The sequence below is a fragment of the Danio aesculapii genome, chromosome 3 (assembly GCF_903798145.1).
Source record: "Danio aesculapii chromosome 3, fDanAes4.1, whole genome shotgun sequence".
Lineage (NCBI taxonomy): Eukaryota > Metazoa > Chordata > Actinopteri > Cypriniformes > Danionidae > Danio > Danio aesculapii.
In genome coordinates, this window is record NC_079437.1 from 16,182,828 (window position 1) to 16,207,965 (window position 25,138).

At 36.0% G+C, this 25,138-nt stretch overlaps 2 protein-coding genes across 2 annotated transcripts in view; both read left to right on the plus strand.

Annotated features, from left to right (window-relative positions):
* Positions 1-4,239, plus strand: part of kcnh4a (potassium voltage-gated channel, subfamily H (eag-related), member 4a) — a 56,383-nt gene extending 52,144 nt beyond the window's left edge. The window contains exons 14-16 of the mRNA XM_056450442.1: positions 254-336; positions 1,310-1,386; positions 2,607-4,239. Of these exons, the coding sequence (XP_056306417.1) occupies positions 254-336; positions 1,310-1,386; positions 2,607-3,476 (1,030 nt within the window). The 3' untranslated portion in view covers positions 3,477-4,239. The remainder of the gene's footprint in view (positions 1-253; positions 337-1,309; positions 1,387-2,606) is intronic.
* An 8,760-nt stretch (positions 4,240-12,999) lies between these two features.
* Positions 13,000-25,138, plus strand: part of rab5c (RAB5C, member RAS oncogene family) — a 42,782-nt gene continuing 30,643 nt past the window's right edge. Inside the window, exon 1 of the mRNA XM_056453254.1 lies at positions 13,000-13,126. The gene's annotated coding sequence lies outside the window, so the exon portion shown is untranslated. The remainder of the gene's footprint in view (positions 13,127-25,138) is intronic.

The window sequence follows — 25,138 nt, forward strand, 5'->3', positions numbered from 1 at the left end:
TTGACTTCAACTGTTTGAGATTTATGGCGGGGGAAAATGTAATGTAATTGAAATTTACAAACGCCATTGGAACAATAGCAACACTTACAAGTTTATTTTGGATGTTTTCTTAACTGAAGAAACACACCACAACGCTGTATTTGCCATGGAACGACCTCTAGCAAGAGGAAACCATCATATAAAAGTATTGTTGATACTGAAAGCTGATTAAGTTGGTTATTGATGCACTAATGTCCTTGTGTTTATCCTGTAGGGTGGTCGATGGCATTGAAGATAATGAACATGCCTTTCACTTCAATGTTGAGCACAGTGTATCTCCTAACACGGAGGTCAAAAGTGAGTTTTGTTCTCTCTTTTTGTTACAGTAGATGAGTGTTTTGTGGTTTCGTTCACTGCTTCTCAAACATTTTGATGCAAACCAAGCACCCTCGTTGTCTGCCAGAGTATTTAAACGTGAAATGAAAATAAAGTTTTTTAGATGTTAGTATCAGTGTGTTGGTTTTAAGGATGTCTATAAGCTAGTGTGCTCCAAAACAGTGACAAAATGTACGTTTAGAAGATATAAAAACATTTCAAAGCTTCCAGTTGGTCACTTCTGCTTATATGGAGCCAAGATTGTTTCTTATACTACTGATTCTCGTCAAATCTTGACCAATCAAATGCTCTCTAGTATCTGACATGCCCCGCCCCCTTCTCATTTGCTTTTCATTTGATGCGCTTGAGCTCAATCACTCTCACTGGCAGAGCTGTGTTAAAAACAAATCACTATTGGCTGTTTTTTTAAAAAGGGGAGGCGCTACTATATGTCCCGCCCTCTCTTTCTGTTTCGGTTGAGATTACGTCAAGCATCAAATAAAAAATGCACAAGTCAAAGCACTTCATGTGACTTTTAAAACCTTGTTAAGTCTTAATAAGTAATTTTTAAAGGTTTGTTTTAATCTAGTTCAGAACTGCCTTTATTTAATTAACTGTTGTTTTGTCAGGTTTTTCAGTGTCTGCAAGTTATTTTGGATTGTTGTCAGTGTTTTGTTGTATTTCTATGGCTGAATACACTCATCATTATGCATATTTAAGCCATTAATTGTGCTCTTACTGTCACTGACTCTAATTACACAACTACATTTGCACAAATTATTATTTGCAATCTGCAAAACAACTAATTATTTCAGCAAATTTAGTCTTTTTAGCCAGTAATATAATAAAATAATGAGTAGTAATATATGAGAATAACTGTCAGATCACAGTGGAGCTGATGTATATGATATGTCTCTTGCTGGAACATGTTTTTTAATTGTTTTGGTTCTTTTAGACCCATTTCAGGTCGGAGCAAACCTTCTCCTTGAGACCGAGGAGGTCAGACAGAGCCTCCGTCAACTCAATACTGAGGTATCAAGATACACAAACTATAATTAAAATATATATATATAGTTTCTAAAGGAGTCATGAACTGTGTTATTTATTATTACTTCATAAATACTTCTGAAGTCCTCCATTTAATGTTAGCAAACATTTGACATTAAGATCCTTACCTAATTTAGCAGTAATAGACAATTTTCCGTTTGTTTTGTCCATCTCCTCGAAACATTGTTTTGATAGGCATGTTTAGACTAGTGTGAATTCTAATGCGCCTCGCTTAGTGTTTTTACAGTATTTCAGAAAAATGGTCTCCATCGACACAACACAACTAAAAATGGTTGATATGTGACCATTCATGCTCACCAGGCACATTAGAGTTGGGAGATGTTTCACATTAGACATCGTACGATGCCGAATTGGTCGACATCGCGATGGACGCTGGTATCGTCATTGTAAACGCAGATGAATTAATTATTTATGAATAATTATTTCATTCATAAACAATTAATTATTTGTAGCCTACCGTTTCAACTATCTGACCTGCATAGTCATTGTTTTACCTATAACCAAATCCTAAATAAATAAAGATAAGTTACACACAAATTACCACCTGTCAATCAATTTTTCTGCAGGACTCTGGCATAAATAGGCAGAGTGATCTGTGTCGTTATAATGCTGTCGACAAAAGCAACCAACGTGCACAACCAACAGGAACCAATCAACAGTATCTGAGGTTTTCACTTAAAATACTAACTACAAGCGTGAAAGCGAAAGATTGAAGCAGTGTACTGACGCTGTGACGCGTTACCTGATAGATTCAAAAGACTGAAGAGTCGTTAGATAGAGACAAGATTAATTACTATAACTATAGTAAGACGCGATCCAGCGGTACATCCTCGATAAACTGTCTGACGTGCACTGCTCTCTGGGGTTTTGTGCTCAAAGCACTCACTGACTGGAGCTCAGACGCACGCATAAGCTGCAGCGCATGACTGTGTGTGTGTGTGTGTGTTTGTGTGAGAGTGAATAATATTTAGGTTTAGGGGTGGATTTTGGTGCCACATCTAGAAGTCATACACATCTGAGATTGTACGAATTAGCCACTAAACTGACAAATCATAAAAATGTTAGGTTTCCTCATGAGATCAGGCTGGGTCACTGGAAACACTTGAACCAGGTTACTGAAAATTAAAAGTCTTCTGCATATACCCTATTGCCACATCAACTTTTGACCTTTGATTCTCTTCCAGATGAACCACCTAAATCAGGAAGTGACCTCGCTGACCAAGGAGCTTCACGAAATGATGCAGTTCCTGCACGCGCACGTGACCCAACCACACTTCCCTTCCTCTTTCACTCCCTTCACATGTCACACATCGTCCAACTGCACCAGTGTGGCCTCCTCAACCACCGACTGGCCATCTAGGCTGTCCTACAGCATGCCTTCAGGTCCTTGCCTTCAGCCGGAGCCTTCCCGCAGAGACTCTTTCGCACCCAGACACTCATGTGTTTGCAGCGGGAGCCATCCGCAGGAAAGAGGCTCCATCCTAGGACAGGAAGGTGACATAGAGCTGCTCAATCAAGCCCAAATCCCTCACTCAACATATTTCCCATGCTGCCCCGACCAGGAAAGAGTTGCAACGTTGGGTGTGGAGAATCAAGCAAGCCCATATCAGACTTCTAACACCACACCAAACTCTCCTTATCTAGGACACCGTCCTCCTCACGCGGCCTTGACATCATCTTTCCCATCCAGTGGTTTGGTTCCTCAGATTAGAAGTGCAGTCGCTCCCAGTAGTGCATTGTCTACGTGCACTCATAACATCCAAAGTCAATCGCATGGGTCTCTTAACGTTCAGATGATCTCTGAAATGCACCCCAGGGCAACACCTACACCCATCCATTTATCGGTTACGCCAACCGGTCCGCCTCAGCCTCTCATATCGGTCAGTTCGATTATGCATTCTGGGATTTGTAGTTCCAGCTTGCTACATTTTCCTACAGGCCAGAGACAGAACGACCTGGTGGGATCAAGTCCGGTTCACATGCTTGAACCCATTATGGGATCCACTGAAGATAATCCAGCGCCTGCTGAGGAGCAACACACTGTCGCTCAGTAGGATCTCTTTAAAAGAGTATTTTAACATACTCTTTGTCACCTGCATGGATAATAATGCCCCCTTTTATAGGGATAGTTCACCCAAAATGACCCATATACTTATTGCTTCAAATTTTTATGAGTTTTGTTCTATTGTTAAACACAAAAGATGATATTTTGGAAAATGTTGGAATCCTGCTCTGTTAAAAATGCTGGGTTCCGCACAATCGGTTTGTGTTGGGGCAACCTGAAAGAATTAAGTTAACGTAATAAATTACAAATTTAAGTAGATTGAACACAAAACAATCAAGTTGTCCCCCCAAAAAACAAGAATTTTGTTGTTTCAGCTCATTTTAAATGAGTAGTTTGAACAAACAAACAAACAACATCATTTTTGGGTGTGTCTCCATTGACTTCCATTGTATTTGTTTTTCCTACTTTAGAAGTCAGTGGTTTCAGCTTTCTTCAGTTCTTCTTCAGCTTGGGTTCAACAGAAGAAAGGAACTCGTAAAGGTTTGGAACCACTTGAGGATAAGTAAATACTGAGGAAATGTCCATTTTTGGGTGAACTAACTCTTTGAGTCAAATGCAATGCATTGTGGGTGTATGTGGGTTATGCTAGATATCCACGAAATCGTGCAGAACCGTGCCTGTTGTTTCAAAAACGCCTCATTTTTTTGGATTAAAGTCGAACTTTAAGGTCTGTACGTGTCATGCTTAATTGTACTTAGGTTAAATCTGTTTCCACTCGTTGGTTTTATTTAACTTATGTCAAATTTTTTTAACTCCACATGGCGTCATTTTTACATTGGCAGTTTCACAAGTGTAGGTTTGGTTGGTTTTAAGATGGTGTCCCTCGAGACTGAGTCATAGATGATGAAGAGCCAGAATTTCCAGGCTGTTATCACACTGACTCTCTTTCAGAGGCTCATTTTAAGACTCTTTCAGCTTGTGAAACGTCCAGATTAACCTACAGGATTGTTTTTTTTTTTACTTCTCTGACATTTTCAAATGAGTTAAATGGCAAGTCCAACCAAAAATGTCAGTTCTGTTGCATGTACAGTATGTCGAACTTTCTTACATAAAAGAATATGTAAAGTAGTTTTTTTCACACGATGAATGTCAGTGATAACCAGAACTGTTTGTTTACCAGCATTCTTTCAAATAACTTATTTTGTATACAGTAAACTATCAAAATATTCAGTATAATGGAAGAGTTTTCGATTTAGAAAGACATATGTTTTTAAGTGTTTAACACTCAGAATATTTATATTAGCATGTGCAGAGCTGTTTAAATATATTTTTGTTGCTGAGCATCTTTTTTTTTCATTGTCAGAAAAATTTTGGGTGAAAGAATACTGGTTTATTCTTCCTCTAAGAATGTCTTTTATAGGCTTCTTTCTTGCCTGCATTGTTTAATAAATCTTCCATTTCCTTTTCTCTCAGCTGCTGCTTCTTCCTAAATGAAATGCCTTGCGATTGTAAAAATAAATAAATAAATAAATACAAATAATTTGACTTTTGAAAATGCCCTCTTCAGAGAATAAACCATAAATTTGCCTTCCATCCACTGCTCATTTAATCGCAGTAGATTTGATTGATCATTACATGAGAAACCAGGCTGGTGTCTCTTATATATACAGAGAGAGAGATATAAAACAAATTCATCTCTATGGTGTGTCAGTCTGGTTGATTTTTATGTTTATAAAAAAACAAATACACTACAGAGCTTCGACTAATATTGACTCTGTTGGTACATTTGCACAAAATTGCCTTTTCTGGAGTAATTCGCTTCCAGAATGATAGGTTACAATTGACTCCCGTTCTATTGAAGTCAGCTGTTCGAATACCAATATTTTTCAAAATAACACAATTATATGAATGAATCATTTGTGAACCAAACTACTCCAAAACTCAATTGGTTTATACTTGTCCATAGAAATGGTCCAGAATCGGTGTAGTAACGTTTTATTATTCAGACGGTCACAACTGGCGTCCACTTTCAGTTGATGCTCACCATTGACTTCCATAGTATTTTTTCCTATACTGTGGAATTATATATTTGAAAATAATTGACACAATTATATGAATGAATCATTCCTGAACCAAACTACTCCTTCAAAACTATATTGATTTATACTTGTCAATTGAAATGGTCCAGAGTCTGTCTATTAGTCAGATATCACAACTAATGTCCACTTCCAGTTTATTCTCACCATTGACTTCCATTATTTTTCCTCATACTATTGAAGTCAATGGTGACCATCAGCTGTTCGGATAGTAATATATATCAAAATAACTGACCCAATTATATGAATGAATCAAACTACTCCTTCAAAACTCAATTGCTTTATACTTGTCCATAGAAATGGTCCAGAATCGGTGTAGTAACATTTTATTGTTCAGATGATCACAACTGATGTCCACTTCCACTTGATGCTCACCATTGACTTCCATTGTGTTTTCACCATACTATTGAAGTCAATGGTAACCATCAACTCTTCAGATCCATATGTATTTCAAAATAATTGACACTATTAATTGAATGAATAATTTGTGAACCAAACTATTCCTTTAAAACTCAATTGGTTTATCTTTGTCCATAGAAATAGTCTAGAATTGGTCTAGTAACAATTTATTATTCAGACGGTCACAACTGGCGTCTACTTGCAGTTGAGGCTCACCATTGACTTCCATTGTTTTTTTCCTATACTATTGAAGTCAATGGCGACCATCAACTGTTCGGATACTTATATATTTCAAAATAACTGACACAACTTTGTAAATGCATCATTCGTGAACCGAACTACTCCTTTAAAACTCAATTGGTTTATACTTGTCAATAGAAATGGTCCAGAATCTGTCTATTAGTCACACCTGATGTCCACTTCCAGTTGATGCTCACCATTGACTTCCATAGTATTCTTCCCCCATACCATTGAAGTCAATGGTGACCATCAGCTGTTTGGAAAGCGATATAATTCAAAATAACTGATCCAATTATATGAATGATTCATTCGTGAACCAAACTACTCCTTCTAAACTATATTGGTTTACTTGTCCACAGAAATGGTCCAGATTCGGTCTAGTGACGTTTTATTATTCAGATGGTCACAACTGACATCCAGTTCCAGTTGATGCTCACCATTGACTTCCATAGTATTTTCCCCATACTATGGAAGTCAATGGTTACCATCAACTGTTCATAAACATATATACTTCAAAATAACTGACACAACTATGTAAATGAATCATTCGTGAACCAAACTACTACTTTGAAACTATATTGGGTTAAACTTATCCATAGAAATAATCCAGAATCAGCCTAGTAACTGTTTATTATTCAGATTCAAATGTATTCATCATTATGAGGAAACAAGAATCCCTGTACAACTGACAAATGTTTTCAAAAGTCAAGTCTCTTAATGCACCTCCCAAAACCACACACCCCCACACAACATCACAACAATAAAACTATGCTTTAGAAGTAGGAATGTAGATTATGTAAACATGCCAGTTAACGACTGCAGCATCGGAATATGCCTATAACCTCACATACAGGCGGATCTGTGTTGCGCAGATCTTCTCCGCAGAGATGTTTCTTTAGCCGCCCACCATCTTCTCTCTTTCGGTCTACAGTACATCAGGGCTCCAGACACATCATTAGCCGCAGGAGGCGACCCACACATGCTGCTCGCTGGTGGGATAATCTTACTAACAACCTGTTATCTCTCAGCTCCTCCCCAGGCCTCATGTCAACATTTCAGAACGGAGAGCTATTTCTATATCTGTAAATCTGGACGTCTTTTGTTTGAAGTGTACTGTAGCTGGAACGCTAGATGATATGGTTAATAAATGATATAGGGTAATGAACTATACAGGCCTATATTTGGGCCAGAGTGGGAGGTATGTGTTTTTAGGGGTTATCATTTGTTTATTGAATGTGTAATTTGCTTATTTATTTATTTTTAAGTATAGACAAGTGTGCTATTTGAGTGCGAGTTTCTTTAATTGAGCAAAAAAATACATATTTTGAAAAGTTTTGCTAGTAAAACAATTGAGTTTTATGGTATTTTCTATATTATATGGCTGCCTAGTTACTAACATGCCTTAAAATATTAATTTTTTTGATCAACAGAAGAAAGAACTTGCAAATTGAGGATGACAAAATTGTAAGTAAATTTTATTTTTTGTTAGTATAAGGTTGTTTTCACACCTGCCTTAGGGTGCTTTTTAATCTGTGGTTCGGTTCATTTAGTCCGGAACAAGGGCAACAAATGATTTGTCAGAATTAACCTGCAGGAAAATGCCAATGGAACTCCTGCAAGTAAAAAAACTGGCAGATACAAAATGTCGTTTTTTTACTATGGAGGGCTGACTGCGCTGGCTGATTGTATCCCTGGTTATCATATACTGTACTATGTAGTTTGTATACATCACTTTAGAGAAACTATACATTTCGAGAATGAAACCCAGCTGCGGCTGGAAAACAATGTTTTAATACACTCTAGTGCAATTCAACTAAACTAAATAGGGGTGTTTTCACACTTGCCTTATTTAGTTTGATTAAATCGCACTAGAGTTTGTTTTCCCTCTTGGTGCTGTTCGTTTGGACAGGTGTGAATGTAACAATCGCTCTCGAGTGTGTACCAAAAGCCGACCAAAACAGCTACCGAAACCTCCTTGAAGAGGTTTGTCTAAAGTGATGTACACAAACTATATAATATACTATGATCAGGGAGTGATGTGGATTTTGTCACATGACTGCATTTTGGTTCTTTTCAACTGGTTCGAACCAAAGCAATCAGTGTGGTGTGAAAAGGAGCCAAAAACTGCAAAAAATGCTACAAAGTATCATTTGTTGCCCTTGGTCCGGACAAAATGAATCGAACCACAGGTGTGAAAGCAGCCTAAGTAGCTGACATGCCTACTGAAATACTTCAAAAACAAGTGGCTTTGTAATAAAATACACAATAAATGCTGGGCTGTTGTAGCCTAATTTTGGATCAAAGATGGAAATATTTCCAAATTCATTGGATTTGTCTATACAGCATTGGATTTGTCCATAATTGACCCAACATTGGGTTATTACAACCCAGCATTGTTTGAGAGTGGTTGTAATAATTAGCAGTTGAACCTCCGCAGCAGGCACAGGACTTCAATATGACATCAGATTGGGACGTTGCATTTTGTTTGGAAATAAAAATTGGGTTGGCATCAGAACCCAACGTCAGGCCGATGTTAATGTCCAACGTCAGACAGATGTTGCATTTCAGTTATTTTCCAACACAACATAAAATCAACTAAATATCAACATCTAATGATGTTACAGCTTGACGTTGTGTGGACGTTACTACTGTACATCTATCAGATGTTGGATTTTGGTTGCCATCCCTGATGAATAAATGTCAGCATTTGACGTCAATATAACATTGGTTTAAGATGTTGGCTCAACGTTGGATTTTGGTCACTTACCAACAAAACCTAAAATCTACGAAATATCAACATCTTTCATGTGGATGTCAAAATAAGATTGTCCTTAGAAACTGGTGACCTAAATCTAACCTAATTTTAATGTCTCATGCCGTTGTGTGTCTGCTGGGTCATGTCAACATTAAATGGACCTAAATTAAATTTATGTTGAGATATGGAACATTGGCTGATGTGAAAAAAAAGGCTGGGCAACCCAATGTATTGGGTAAAATATGGACAAACCCATCTTTTAATAAAGTGACATTTTAATTTAATTGAAAAACATCATCTCAGCGTTGCGTTTTTTTCCATATTTAACCCAATAACAAACCAGCATTTTTTTTTTTTTTTTTTGATTGGTCAGATTCAGAATATGGTTCAAAGGAATGTTTTGCAGAATTATATTAACGTTTCATTCAATTGTACAGTATATTGGATGTGTAACAATTCCCAAATAATAACAGTTGCTGTTTCTGAGGGAAATGTAGCACGGTTATTAATGGCATGAAGCAGTTGTTGGGAATATGGCAGCATATGTGTTGTTCTCGCCACCTACGCACAACTTTAATGATCCTGCTCGTGATTGTTCCACATACACCACTGGGCGGTATAATTAGCAGGTTTGTAGCATTACACACTGCAAAAACAATCTGATCTGATCTGACAGAATTAAACAAGTGGGAACGGAACAATGGTTATTGATGATCGAATAGCCAAGCCTTTTTATGAATAATTAAATTCATTTTACTCTAAAAAACAACATGTAAACAACATGTTTTAAAGAAAGATGAAAACCGGTGACAATTGACTTCCATGATATTTGTTTCACTATAAAAGTGAGCGGTTACAGCTTTACATTTTACCCCACTGCGGAAGTGGTATATGGGTTTCAGTTTTCTTCAGATTCTAAAGAAACTGATAAATATTCAGAAGTTATTCGCAGACGATGTTGTTCTGTTGGCTTCACCGAACATGGACCTTCATCATGCACTGGGGTGGTTTGCTGCTAAGTGTGACGCGGCTAGGATGAGAATCAGCACCTCCAAGTCCGAGGCCATGGTGCTCCACCGGAAAAAGGTGGCTTGCCATCTTCAGGTTGGAGAAAAGTCCTTACCCCAGGTGGAGGAGTTCATGTATCTTGGGATTTTGTTCACGAGTGAGGGAAGGATGGAACGTGAGATTGACAGGTGGATCAGTGCAGCGGTAGCAGTAATGCCGTCGTTGTATCCATTGTGGTAAAGAAGGAGCTGAGCCAAAAGGCAAAGCTCTCGATTTACCCATCAATCTTTGTTCCTACTCTATGGTCATAAGCTTTGGGTCAAGATCGAAAGGACAAGATCTTAGATACAAGCGGCTGAAATGAGTTTCCTTCACAGGGTGACAGGGGGGCACCCTTAAAGATAGGGTCAGGAGCTCTGTCACCCGGGAGGAGCTCAGAATAGAGCTGCTGCTCCTTCACATCGAGAGAATTCAGCTGAAGTAGCTCGGAAATCTGTTTCAGATGTAGCTCGGATTTCTGTCTCGGAAACAAATTATAGTATATAACAGTTAAAACAAAAAATCCAATAAAATACTAGTAAAGGGAAATATTTTGGAATAAGCATTATATATTGTGTATATATATATATATATATATATATATATATATATATATATATATATATGTATATATATATATATATATATATATATATACATATATAATTTATTTATTTATTTTATTTATGTATTTTATATGTATATATATATATATATATATATATATATATATATATATATATATATATATATATACATTTTTTTTTATGTCCTATTTTTGTCAGCACTAAACTCGTAAAGGTTAATAAGTATCCTATCTATCCGTTTAAAGTGTAACACAGCAATACTCCCTGTACAAGATGTTTTGTAGAAATATATTTTACAATTACTAAGCACATTTTTGTTTCAAAAATTTTACTAAACAACTATTGGATCTCTTCGAGTGAAAACAACGGTGACTTTACCTGACAGAAACCGTGCACTCAGCTGTTTGAAACGACGCATTAAAGATTTAATTAGCCTCTAGCGCCCCAGCTTGGTGATTGCTGGTTATTACAGCATTTGAAATGGCTTTATTACAAAAGTATGCTCGCACAACAAAGAATTTTAATAATGAACATTTTAATGTGCGCATGCTGAACTACACTGTAAAACCCAACAGTCAACTTTATCAAATAAAATGTGTAGTTATCTCAAAATTGACAAAGTTAATTCAACTCATTTGAAAAGAATTTTAAACTCAGTGTTGAAGGTAATGAGTAAATTAAATACCTCATTACTTCAACTTAAATGGAGTAAGTTCACAGTACTCATATAGATCAGTTTTTTTAACTCAAATGGTTTGTGGCAATCGGTTTCCTTAAATGGTTTGAGTTGCCTTAACTCATTGGGTTTTACAGTACTCAGTTGGTTTGAGTTCTCTTCTTTTATTGGGTTTTACTGTGCTCAAATTGCTTCATTTACTCAAATGGATTAAGTTCACAGTACTCATTAGGATTAGTTTTTGAACTTAAATGGTTTGTCGCAATCGGTTTCCTCAAACAGTTTGAGTTACCTTAACTTATTGGTTTTACAGTGCACTGTAAATGCTAGCGCTCCTGTTTTTTTTCAGCAACCTCGATGTGCATGAATGTTTACAAACTGGTAATTCGTTTATATAAACAAATAAAATGACAAAATTAACAAAAAATAAATGATAAAGAAAAATATGTAGCAGGGGAGTTAAAGTTCTCAAAATATGAAACCAAAATCTTCTAATGATGAATATAAGTTTCTTGTTTTTTGGCTTTTCATCTCTCTTAATGTGTTCAAATATATCACAAATTCTTTTTTAAACACCACTTGTCTTGGGGGAATTTAGAAAGATTTACATTTATGAATATAGAATTTTAATAATACACAAAACCCAACAGTCAACTTTATCAAATGAAATGAGTGAAGTTTACTCAAACTTTACTGAAAGATAATTCTACTCATGTGAAAAGAGTTTTGAACTCAGAGTTGAAGGCAATTAGTTAATTAAATACCTCATTACTTCATTTTAACTGGAGTAAATTCACAGTACTCATATAGATTAGTTTTTAAACTCAAATGATTTGTAGCAATCAGTTTTCTCAAACGGTTTGAGTTGACTTAACTTATTGAGTTTTACAGTACTCAATTGCTTTGAATTTTCTTCTTTTATTGGGTTTTACTGTGCTCAAATTGCTTCATTTACTCAAATGGATTAAGTTCACAGTACTCATTAGCATTAGTTTTTGAACTTAAATGGTTTGTTGCAATCGGTTTCCTCAAATGGTTTGAGTTACCTTAACTTTTTGGGTTTTACAGTCTGAGGGAATGACATGCGGTACAGAGTTAGTTGTTGTCTTAGAAATAAGTTATATTGATTACATATTCGGCTTTATATATTATTTACATAATGCTTTCAGCATAATATAACAGTTTGTCACCCAGGGATAGTCATTCAGCAAAATAACGTTAAAGTGAGTGGCGTTCGTCTGACAGGTCCATTAGTACGGATATTGGATAAGGAACAGGTCCATTAGTACGAATATTGGATAAGACGAAATGGCCAAGCGTCCAGCCCGAATTATACAACTATCTCATTGAAACTTCAAGTGATTTTACAAGAGAAATGTATTATTATTATTAATGAGGATAGAAAGATTGTGAATGTATGTAAATTGATTGTTATCTCAGCCTTTTGTGTAATTCTAAAAGTATCAATATCTTTCTGTTACTGTTCAATTATTGTTAATAAATAAAAAGTTCAGCAAGGATATAATATTTGCATGTTGAAATGGACAGACAGAGGTTGTAGCCAATCTAAATACGACTAAAGTGGGTTACAAAAATACACATGGACTTACTATTAACATATAATAGAATTGAAATTGTAGTTGCAAGCATACATATTATGGTTTATGAATGGGTAACGGCCTAATCGCCCTTTTATTGGCCGCCATCACGTATGTCAAATCCAAAGCCCTCCCTCGTCGGAAGAAGGCGGATCACGGAAGTTCGTCCCTCAAAGCGGAAGTGAAGGCCAAGGCCCGTCGACTGGAGACACTTCGGGCGGCAGGAGGGGATTTTTTTTCGCTCAGTCTGACAGCCAGGGATTTGACAAGAAAGTGAAACCCGCCGCGCTCCTTTCTCAAGGTAACCGCTGTTTGTTTCAGCTACTGGTATGTTTATGTGGTTCGCAGGTGGTGGTTCACGTAAGCGGTACCAAGGAGCTGTCAATACTGTTAGCCGCTGCTCCAGAGCCGCTCCTCTGGATGTTTCCCTGAGCCACATACAAAACAGCAAGGATTCAGGCCTTTCTGTCAAATTTAAGATGTAAATCAAAAGTGCAGTTTAACGGAGACGTTATGTAATTTTAGCAGTGTGTGTTAGCGTGAATATATGTGTGTTTGATACATCAGCTGTGAAGTTTGACCAGATACAGCAGGGCTTCCTTGTTTTCATGGCTTATCATTTGACCGTTGTGATGCAGAGCCAGACACGCATCTCTGCTTAAAAGGGAACGCTTCTCCTATTCTTTAATCGCTCGAGGAAACTTTTCTGAAGCCCTTCCCGTTTGTTTTATCGGTGTAAGTTAAATAAGCACCTTCGCCGGTGTCAGTCGTGGTCAGAGCTCGTAGGAGGAGGTGCAGAGAGAGATCAGAAGTGAAAGATGTCGGACTTACTTGATGAGGAAGTCAATAATAATGTGGCCTGAGGAGGCTTGATTGACAGGTCAGCGAGATGAGTCATCACATAAGAGCGCGCTTACATTGAAGACAAGACACTGCAGGTGAATAGAGGGAAAACATTTGCCAAATAGCCATCATCCTGCTACTTCCACACTGGATTGAATCTACATTAAGGATTACACAGGGGTTCCCACGAGTCATGGGATTTCTGGAATGCCATGGAATTTAAAAAAAGGTCTATTCCAGGCTTTTTGGCTTTATTTATTTAGCAGGTCATGGAGTTTCAGGAGTTTTTGTTTGTCGTTTGACTTCCCCTTTATCCAAATTGTTTTCTTTACCGTGTTTTATTTCATTTTTTATATTTTGTTAGTTTTGCCTTTATTTGTTTCGCCAGTAGAATGACAAGAAATTATGTGGGGGAGAGAGCTGGGGGGATGGGGAAAGGTAAAAAGAAAATCGGCACACTGCCACTTTAGCTCTTTAAAAAAAATTACCTGAGAAAACCATGTAGGTCAAAACGTTGTAACAAATTTTTTTTGGGAGAGCTTAAGTGGCAGTGTGTCGATTTTACTTTTTCCACTGTGTTTGTTTTGCTCAAGCACCTGCCTTTTAGGATCTCTGATGTGCACACATTGCTGTTTTTTTGAGATGGGGAAAGGTCCATGAGCTGGGACTCGAACTCGGGACGCCTGGAGTACTGTCATGTTATATGTTGGCACACTAACACCCCATTCACCTGGGGCGTCAGTTTCAATGAGTGACATCAAGCATTACCAAACCGCATTGTGAAACCGTTGCCACCACCTCAGTGGTGTTGCTCACTGCAGAAGTTTAGAATTTCTCAACTTTTCAAACGCCAACAGAAGCATCAGCCAATCAGATCGCTTTATGCAAATACCCCAGCTCAGACAGTAGCCAATTGCGGACTAGTTTCATTGGCTGACACTGCTATGACTATCACGTCAGCCCCTTCGTCAAGCACTAACGCTGTAGCCCCATGTGAATCAGGCATAACTACTGGGCTATCAGTGCTGACTGTACCGTGTTTTGTTTTGTGTTATTCATTTTGTTGATTCATTTGTTTTGCCAGTTGTTATGGTTTGGTTATTTTTCACTGCCATGTTGTTTTTTTGCTGATTGTCAAACAATAATCAAAGTCAACAGGCTGTACTTGATAAAATGCTGTCTGTGGCTGTTTTTATTTGCTTAGTGCTCAACCAGTCACTTTTTCTGATTATTGCGATCTAAAAATGACTAATTTTGTGACAGTATTTGTGACCTTTCTTGTGTTGTCTTCTTGTAGCTGAATGTGCCTTGTGACAATGTCACATGATGTGTCTAAAGCAGAGCACCATGCCATGTCTACGACAACTCGGGGGATTGCACTCTACTAGATGAGCACTTTCTAACGGGGAATAAAATGTTATTTAATATAAAACGGAGAACAATTTTCTAGCCAAAACCTGCAGCAATTTTTAAAAATTTCAAGCTTCTTCAAATTTCAAAACAATGTCTTGAGCGACTGTTCTCTCAAAGAGTGTTTCACGCCTCAAAAAGCCATTGCATGTTCATTTCTTTTATCTTTTGTGGAGCAAGTTAGGGTGATTAATTGAAATTGATCACAAACGTTGTGATTAGCTAATCGCAAGAGGCTGCGATATGAAATATGTTTTATTTAATTTACCACACCCAGAGCAAACGCGTGACTGTCGTCTGTGTGTGACAGTCTTTATAGCCAATTGAGTGAGCACACTTTCATTCTGCCCAATCAGAATGGCGCAACCAAACTATGCGGAATGCCCACAATACAACAAACAAACATGTTTCATCATCGGATGAGTGGGATTATAGCATCTGCCGCTTCAGAAGCATTAATAGACGAACTAATATAAAAAAAAACGGCACGTTGGTAATATGAGAATATATTAGTCACAGACTCTGAACAAAACAGGTCATTTGTAATAGCTGTCGCATAATTGTTGCCATATCACGAGGAAATACAACAACCAGCACCTAAAAAAGAACCACAGGAGTGGCATGCTAAACAGTCAACTGAAAGTATTGCCAGAGACACTCAGTCTAGTAGCAAGCAACAGCAAAGTACAATTTCAGAGTTTGTTTACGGCTGTTACACCATATGAAAAAACAACATAAAGGCACCAGGAGATAACTAACACTATAGTTCACTGCCTCGCTAAACACACAGTGTCTTTTAATGCAGTGACCTAAGCGGGATTTAAAAACCTCATTCATTATTTTTGATAATTATTATTATTTTTACACAATATAAGCTGTAGAAAGCTTATCAGCCATGTTAGTTTGCTGAGTGTTCTGTGTTTTTATTATTATTATTATTATTATTATTATTATTATTTTGTTTGTGTAATAAGCTACATTATCTCCATTCTACATTACTTGTTTACAAAAAGGTAGGGTCATTTTATTTGTGATTACGATTTGCTCCAGAGAAAAACAAGTGTTTAATTTCGGAATACTTAAACAAATTAGAAAATTTTTTAAGTTAATATCTTCTTAGTTTCTTTTTTTTAACTAAGACTCACTGCATTTTAGCAGTAAGAAGCTATGATACAGATTATCAAGTTTGTTTACAAAATTAAACCGCAAATCAAATCGCAATTGCAATATCTGTCAAAAAAATGCAATTAGATATTTTCCCCAAACCGCACAGCCCTTGTGCAAGTAATTTATTATTTATGAAAAAATGCCATTTGCTTGATTTTGTGGAACATTCAGCAATCGCACGATCACAGAATTCACAGATGCCAGCTGTTTTGGCAACGGAGTCATGGAATTTGGCTTAAAGTGGAAACCCTGATTACAAGCCCTTTTGTTAATTGCATGCTTTTTATGCTAATTTTGTTTAAATATCCAAATGAGGTATTGGTTCATCATTTACTAATTTGCGTATATTTTCAGTAGGGCTGCATGATATTGGACAAAACTGACATTGGAAATGACCTTTAACAAAATCAGTTGAAATCTACAAGGTACAAGCTGTGATTGAGCTGATTTTATTTATTTATTTTATTTTTTTTTGTTTATTTTAGATTTACTTTCATTTATGATTATGCATGGTTTCTGCTACATTCATTCTTCCATGGTGGAGCGCCACACTAAAATTAATTCCCGCCAAGACTACATTGCAGCTTCTCACTCAAAACCTTCAGTTGTTGCTGTTTTTTTAATAGCGGGTTATAATCGCACCAATAAAATGCAAGTGAATTAGAACAGAGCGAACTTTTCTGTAATCGTAGTAGTGCTGTGCATTATTTGTTTAACCCTTTATGGTTACATGCTGACTTACGGACTGACAAGGCTGCGGGATGCATGAGGCCAGCAAACATGACGCAGCTTTCAGTTATGTTGAAAAGTTTCCATAATTATAGTTTATTTATAGATAAAGGTCCATGGTTCTGCATACAATGACTTTATCTTGCTGGAGTTTATAGCAGTTTCACTTTACTTCAGGATGCATTAATTCCGTTCTATAGGTGTATTGGAGGCATTCATAAATATTCCTGGCAAATCTAATAAATGTTGGAGACATACTCATTACATAAATGCGCTAAATCACACTTCAGCAGCGTTTATTTGAGAGCACACAAGAAAATCTGCACTTGAGCAGTATATATTTAAGGGCGTGCAAGGAAGTTTTGTGCACAGAGAAATTGGCGCGCAAGCTCATATTACATGAATGCACTCTCGACTTGTAATACTGCGCTCACAACATTTGCCATTGAAAGAACGCCATAGGTAGATCTGTGTAAAAGGCCTGCCACCACAGCTGGAATAAATCCTAGAGAAAACACTGTTATGACATGTCAGTTAAATTGTTGTACACTAGGCTTGGGCGGTAATATAGTATACCGCGAGATCTAAAAATAGCAACGGTGTCAGTTTCAATACCGTTAAACCATCATAAAAAATAATGCACTTGTATAGGAGACAAGTATTAAATATTATTTATTTAATGCCTAAAAATGCATATGCATGATGATCATCACGGGACAGTGTGGAGGAGAGAGAGCGAGAGAGAGAGGTGAGGTAAGATGACGAGTCGCACACCAAGTGACTTGGTCTCAATAAAGAACACAACCTCTGCAGTTTGGCAGTATTTCGGGTTTCGACCGAACGAGAACGGAGATGTGGTAAATACGAACTAGAGGTCTGCATTGGTCTGAATAAAGCGCGGGAGCGGTTGGTAACTCTGGTGTAATTTGAACGGTAGCGGGTGGTCTAACAACATCACTCCCGGACGAACACACACGAATCCGCGTGGATGCTGTTTATGTGTGTGTAAATGAGAGAGATCTTGAGGCTGTGTGTTGCTTGTTTGGTGCTGTGCTGCTCTCTCTCATTCACACACACACACACACACAGACAGCACTGCTAAGAACCTAAGGTCGCATATATGGTATTCAGTTTCTGAATGGTTTAGGTACAAGCCAACAGTTTGGTGACGCTGTCTGAGCCTTGCGTCATAACTTTTTTACTATGGACGGTAATACTGGATACCGAGGTAAAATGGGGAGGAGGTTTGGCAGTATCCAAATTTGTATACCCCCCCCCCCCCCCCCCAAGCCTATAGTACACAGGGTTTACACTTAAAAGCATGCATGATGTTGAATTACAAACTCAGAGAATTCACAAGTGAGGAAATTTATACACAGTTATCGAGTAATTCTTTAATTATTATTAATTGCAGTTATTGAGTAATTGTTGGAGCTTGATTATTTGATGTAATCACAATTATGCAAGGTAATTATTGATGAGTTTTTTTTAATTTAGACGCATGCACAAATGACAATCAAGGAGTAAAGTGCAAAACAGTCAAAACTGCACAATTTTACTGTTCACAAAGCATATTGGTGTCAGGCCAAAGATTTTTAGTGCTTAAAGATTAAAGTTTAACACACAGTTAATGACATAGGACAAGGATACACTTATTATCATTGCTGTGCATACACAAAGACAGTCTATATTATATTATATTATATTATATTATATTATATTATATTATATTATATTATATTATATTATATTATATTATATTATATTATATTATGTTATATTATATTATATTATGTTATATTATATTATATTATATTATATTATATTATATTATATTATATTATATTATATTATATTATGTTATATTATATTATATTATGTTATATTATATTATATTATATTATATTATATTATATTATATTATATTATATTATATTATATTGTCATGTTTATATTAACAGCAAGTAAGTTGATTTAAACTATGAATGTCAGTTCTTCCAAGTTTAAAATACAATGTTGTCATTTAGAAACGTTTTTAAAAGTCTTCATGTTTTTAGGTACCATATTAATTATTTGATATGTATTTTAATGTCAGAAGAGATTAAAATATCAACGTTAAGTGGAATATTAAGTATAATGTCAGTTATCAACATTTTCTTTTGTCCTTTGATGCAGTGAAATCTTGTATAACACCTGCTTACTGTCCTATTGCACATAGTGAACTTTTGTTCAGCAGAGGCACTTGATGCACACATGACTTCAGAAAACTGCTTTCTTCAGTGCTGTTTTACAGTCTCGTAATGTCGCTCAGAGAGATAGAGATAGACTCTAAGAAATCATTTTCCAAAAAATTGAGAAAATGGGCTGGCATCTTATTACTAAAACCTGTATCATTTCAAACGTATGAACATGTCAATAAAAGCCACCATGTAACTATAATGTCATGTAAACTAAATCACAAGATATGGGCAGTTTCTGCTCAGATATTTTAACATATGAACAAATTTAACGTATATTTTACAGTCTAAGCTAAAATCTCATATGTGGATTGGTTTGTTATTTTGATCTCTTGTTTAGATCTACAACATAAAAGTACACAAGGTGATGTATTTTTGTATATGCACTTCAGTTACAGTTGTTTTCTTGTTTTGGCTGTGACTGCAGGTGAGCAAACAGGAACAGAATATTACTTTCATCTCCTAGTTCTGCTCCGGAGCACATAGTGGCTTTTCCCAGCATGCATTGTAACTGCTTAAGGCATTTTAGGTCATCAAGAATGCCGTTTTTGTGTTTGTTCCATTAAAGCAATTACATTAACATTTCTTTCCTTATTGGATTTAAATGGCCCCCACTAAATATTGTTCCTATCATGGATGACTCATGTGAGTGCTATTGAGGGTTTTAAACTTATGTGTAAACAAGTTTTTTTTTTTTTTTTAACTTGCGTTAATGATTTTTTTGCCTTTATTTGTTTATGATTATGACTCATGTCAGTTTAATTGTTTTACAGGGTTCACTTAAAGCTGCAAGACCAGATTTGCTAAAGAGAATGCAGGAGCGGATTTTCTTTTACAGTTTTGATTTGGTAGCATTATCATTTTAATTTGTTAACTGTAGCTGTATTATTGTAACATGGAAATTGGTTTATTTGTAATTATTATAATTATTATAATAATTGAATCATTATAAATGATTAGTCAAGGTCCCAGTATTCATGAAAACCTGAGAAAGTCTTTGCGAGGCTAAATATGTGTTATATTAGCTATTATATTCATTAAAAAGAATGAAGCTTGTATAAAATGTTGGTGCACATTTGGATTTAAACATCAGACAAAAAAACATTATAAAATAATAATAATTATTAAAAACAATATGATAATTTTGGAATAAATATAAAAAATATCTGAACTTTTCTGAATGCCCCGAGCGCACCGCAGTTTTTGTTAGTAGAACTAACCAATCTGCTTCACACTTAGTATGGAATATACAGGTTTCAGTAATAATGGCAGGCTAATTACCTCTGACAAACACGGAGCATCCAAACACTGCAGCGGTTTTTACTTTTCTTGTCATGCTCTGAGAAAATGGTTAATGGTCACCTAGTTACGAGAGACGCCAGGGGAGCACAAGCGCAAAGTCCATTAAAAATGGTCAAGGAATCCACGCGCATATGCTCATCACTTCAGGTCAGAATAACAACACATGCGAAAATGAGTGGCGTATAGCAGCAGTGAGGACATTGTAAATAAAAAAGGATGTAAGGATGTTGCCAGAGTGGCTTTTTGGTTTCTTTTCTTGTGTATCCCAGCCACTAGCCACTAATATAGTCATTCAACTTTACAATTTGTAATGTTGCCATATGTATTTGAATAAAGATGGTTGGCTCCTTTACATGAAAGCTCATATTTGATTATCATAATTTGTGTTGTTGACAGAGTTTGAGGTTTAGTGTATCATTATTATTCGCACCTTAAAGTTTGCTTTGATTTTTCAGTATTTACGCTTTTACCATCGCACACACTTTTTAACATTTTATTTGTCAAGTTTAAGAATCTATTTAACGCTTATGTTTATTTTATTATGTAAGAGATGAGATATTTTGTTTAAATATTTTTGTTTTTGACTATTTAAACTATTTGCCTTACTAATGTTGGTAAATAAGTAATATAAAATAATATAAAAATAATAAGGGGTTAAATAAAAAACTAATATTCCTAAATATATTGTTAAAAAATATTCAATAATTATCTATATTAAATTATATGAAGCATGTATATATATAATTTTTTTTGCAATATCGCTCAGCCCTAGGCACACAATTTCCTTCATGTTGTCCCAAAAAAAATCAATTTCGTTAACTTCATCGTTTTTACAGTCTTTTTACAGTCGTTTTAAATCCAAGTGTATTGAACATAAAACAGTTAAGATGTCGCCAAAAAAACTGTTGCCAAAAACAAAAATTGTGTTGTTTCAACTCACTTTAAATAGTTTGAAAAAGCAGCAAAAGTCATTTTTTGAGTGTAACAGTACACAAATGTATTATTCAATTCATTTTTATATATATAGCGCTTTTACAATGTAGATTGTGACAGCTTAACATAGAAGTTCTAGTAAGTTGAAACTGTGTTAGTCCAGTTTTCAAGTTAGTCCAGTTTTCACTGCTGAAAATCCAAACACCGAAGAGCAAATCCACCGATGCGCTGCTCCACATGTCCCAAACAAGCCAGTGGCGATAGTGGCAAGGAACAAACTTCACCAATTGACGAAAGTTAAGGAAAAAAAACCTCGAGAGAGACCAGGCTTAGCTGCACACTGTAAAAAATAAATCTGTAAAATTTACGGTAAAAAAACGGCAGCTGTAGTTGCCAGTACCTTACCCTTAAAAAATACGGTATAAACCTTAAAAGGTTTTCTCATTTTATGGTGAACTTCCGTATTTCATTATTTATAGAGGTAATATGTCTGTATTTTGAATAACCAACTTCTTTTATTACACAGACACGTTAACACAGCCATATGCAGGTGTTTTTTACCGTTATAATCGCTGCCATTTTTTTTACAGTGCAGTCTAGGCGTTCATTGTGGAGAAGCTGCAGGTTTGGTGTAGTAGGTCACCGTGTTCAGGCTGGCCCACAGGATCAATGCAGAGACTCGTCTGTCACTGGGATCTTTAGGAATCAGTCTCATGCTCTCCACTCCTCCATGACCACCACAGCATCTGCTAAGGATATGGCCCAGTCCTAGATTATGGAGACCTCTAGAAGTTCTCTTTGGTTGGCATCATCTCTTCACAGTTCTTCGATCACATCAATGGCGCTGCACAATTTCTTAAGGCCTCGGCATGAGCATCCCCAGGTGGAAATCGAGATGCCAATAACAGCAGCTAAACTAATTATTTTCTATCGCAAACTAAAACTATTCCAATTTAGATTTTAGAATGCGGAAAAAAACATGTTTACTCAAGAAATATAATCCAACATATGGCTAAATAACCCAAATGAAAAGGAATGCTGAAACATTTCTTCACAAAAATGACTTAAATTAAATAAATTTGATGCTTGTTCAAATTTCTATAAGCCGAAACAACACAATTCTTGAGTTCTTTGGGGCAACCTAATTGTTTTATATTCAGTCCACTTCAATTTGTAAAAACTAATAAGCTAATTTAATTTCTTCATGTTGTCTCAAGACAAATCGATTGTGGAATCCAGCATTTTTTACAGTGTAATAAAAAAAGGAACAATTGGAGCACAAAGAAGGTTGCATGCCTGCGTAAACACACAGAGGTGAGGGGAAATAAAAGACATTGTTTGATGGAGTGCGCACAGGTTTCGTTGTAAGACGTGTATAAAAGCATCTGTTAATTTGTATTATTAATGAATGCAGCTGTTGAGCGTGGCAGTTTGCCCTGTGAGGCGTTGGGCAGGGTGTGGGTGAGCTGTTATCTGTGCGTTTGCTCTGCAGAATCGCAAAGACGACTGAGATAGATAGACGGACAGAGCGTCCTCTGTAACACACCCTTTCAGACATTCGTATAATGATGACACTTGAGCTCACGTGATGGAGATGCCTGCTATTTCCTTCTAGCTGGCCAGTTTCCTGGAAGGCATTTCCTATTTCTACAATGGCTATGTTTGCATTGACATTCTTTGTTTCTGTCAAAAATTCTAAATGTAAATATAGTAATTCAATAAGACCACAAAAGTGAAGGGAAATTAAGGAAGGACATATTATGTGTATTCACCATATATAGTAAGGAAATGTACTGTTAATCATGTAGCAGAGTTTTGCCTTATTGTAAATCCTCCCTTCCTGTGAATTTTGTTTGCTGTGCGGGGGGACAAGTATTATTGTGCTGCGTCTTGTTGGATTTACCATGAAATTGCTTATTCAGAATCACATTTATGTGAGCCATGATCATTGGAATGCTGGTGACAGCGGTTCAGACAAATGTACACACAGGTGCCTGCATGGTGGCTTTACCAAAAGATGACAGGAAGTGAGTCAGTGGCTCTTTTTCTCATAATGTTCAAATCCAATACTGGTGAATTACAGCAGTTTTCTGTGGAGCACTTCTGTCAAATTTCACTTAGCAGGTATTTGTATTTGGTCACTTGGTTTCAGTTTCTGATGGTGAAAGCCAGTCAGCCTTCCACCATGGTGTCTGATGTCATGAGTGACATGGTTTTCTCCACTATAAATACGGCTTTCCTTTCGCTTTCTATCTTCTTTAAGGGATGGTTCATTCACGAATGAACATTTACTCATCAGTTACTCACCCTCGAGTTGGTCCAAACTTGCACAATTGAAGTCAAGTCAGAATTATTAGCCCTCCTGGGATTTTATTTATTTATTTATTTTTGTTTCCAAATATTTTCCAAATTATTTCTTCTGGAGAAAGTCTTATTTGTTTTATTTTGACTAGAGTAAAAGCAGCTTTAATTTTTTTAACCATTTTAAAGTAAACATTTTTTCCCCATTGTCTACAGATCAAACCATTGTTGCTCAATAACTTGCCTAATAAGCCTAACTTGACTAATTAACCAAATTAAGCCTTTAAATGTCATTAAAGCCTGAATACTAGTATAAATAGTAAATTATGACAGAATTAGGGCTGCATGATTTTGGAAAAAGCAGACATTGCAATATTTAAATTTTCTGCAATATATAGTTTTTCATAGGAGCCAAATGGTATTCAGGAACCGAAAACTGATCAATCAAATGTAAAATAACACTGCAAACACTTTGCTGTATAAACAATTCAGTAAAATTATTCTGTATTAAAGTTAAAGAATGATAAAATTGCATGTGTCTTAATGTTTTATACTCTCTTAGGTTTTGAGCCAGATTAGTCTTAAATTATAGACGTACAAAACATATATCCACAAAAGTCACAATAACAAAACCCAATTTGTAAGTTCAAAACACAATTCGTAAATACACAAACCCAATTCGTGAATTCAAAACACAATTCAGAAATACACAAATCAAACTCGTAAATTCAAAACACGATTCGTTAATACACAAATTTGTAAATTCAAAACCCAAATCGTAAGTACACAAACCCAATTTGTGAATTCAAAACACGATTCAGAAATACACAAATCCAGTTCGTAAATTCAAAACACCATTCAAAAATACACAAATCAAACTCGTAAATTCAAAACACGATTCGTTAATACACAAATTCTTAAATTCAAAACCCAATTCGTAAATACACAAATCCAATTCCTATATCCAATGCACAATTCATTAATACACAAATCCAATTCTTTTGGTGAAATTATTTATGACTTTAACTTGTGAATTCACAAATTGTGTATTGCATTTATGAATTTACTTTGAATTTACTAATTGCATTTTGTAAATGTGAATTGTGCTATGTATGCGTTTTATTTTGTAAATGTATTAATTTTGAGACTGATCTGGCTCCATACTTAGGCCTTAAAAACATGCAAATTATAAATGTTCACTCCATTATGGTTAAACTTGACAGTATTATCCCAAATTCAACATTGCATATCCTATGTTATGACTATTGCGGGTGCACACATTACGATATCGATGCTGAAACAATATATTGTGCAGCCCTTGACAGAATTTTCTTTATTTGTGAACCATCTCTTTAACGTGCAATGGCCCATTGCTAATGGTCCTGTTCAAA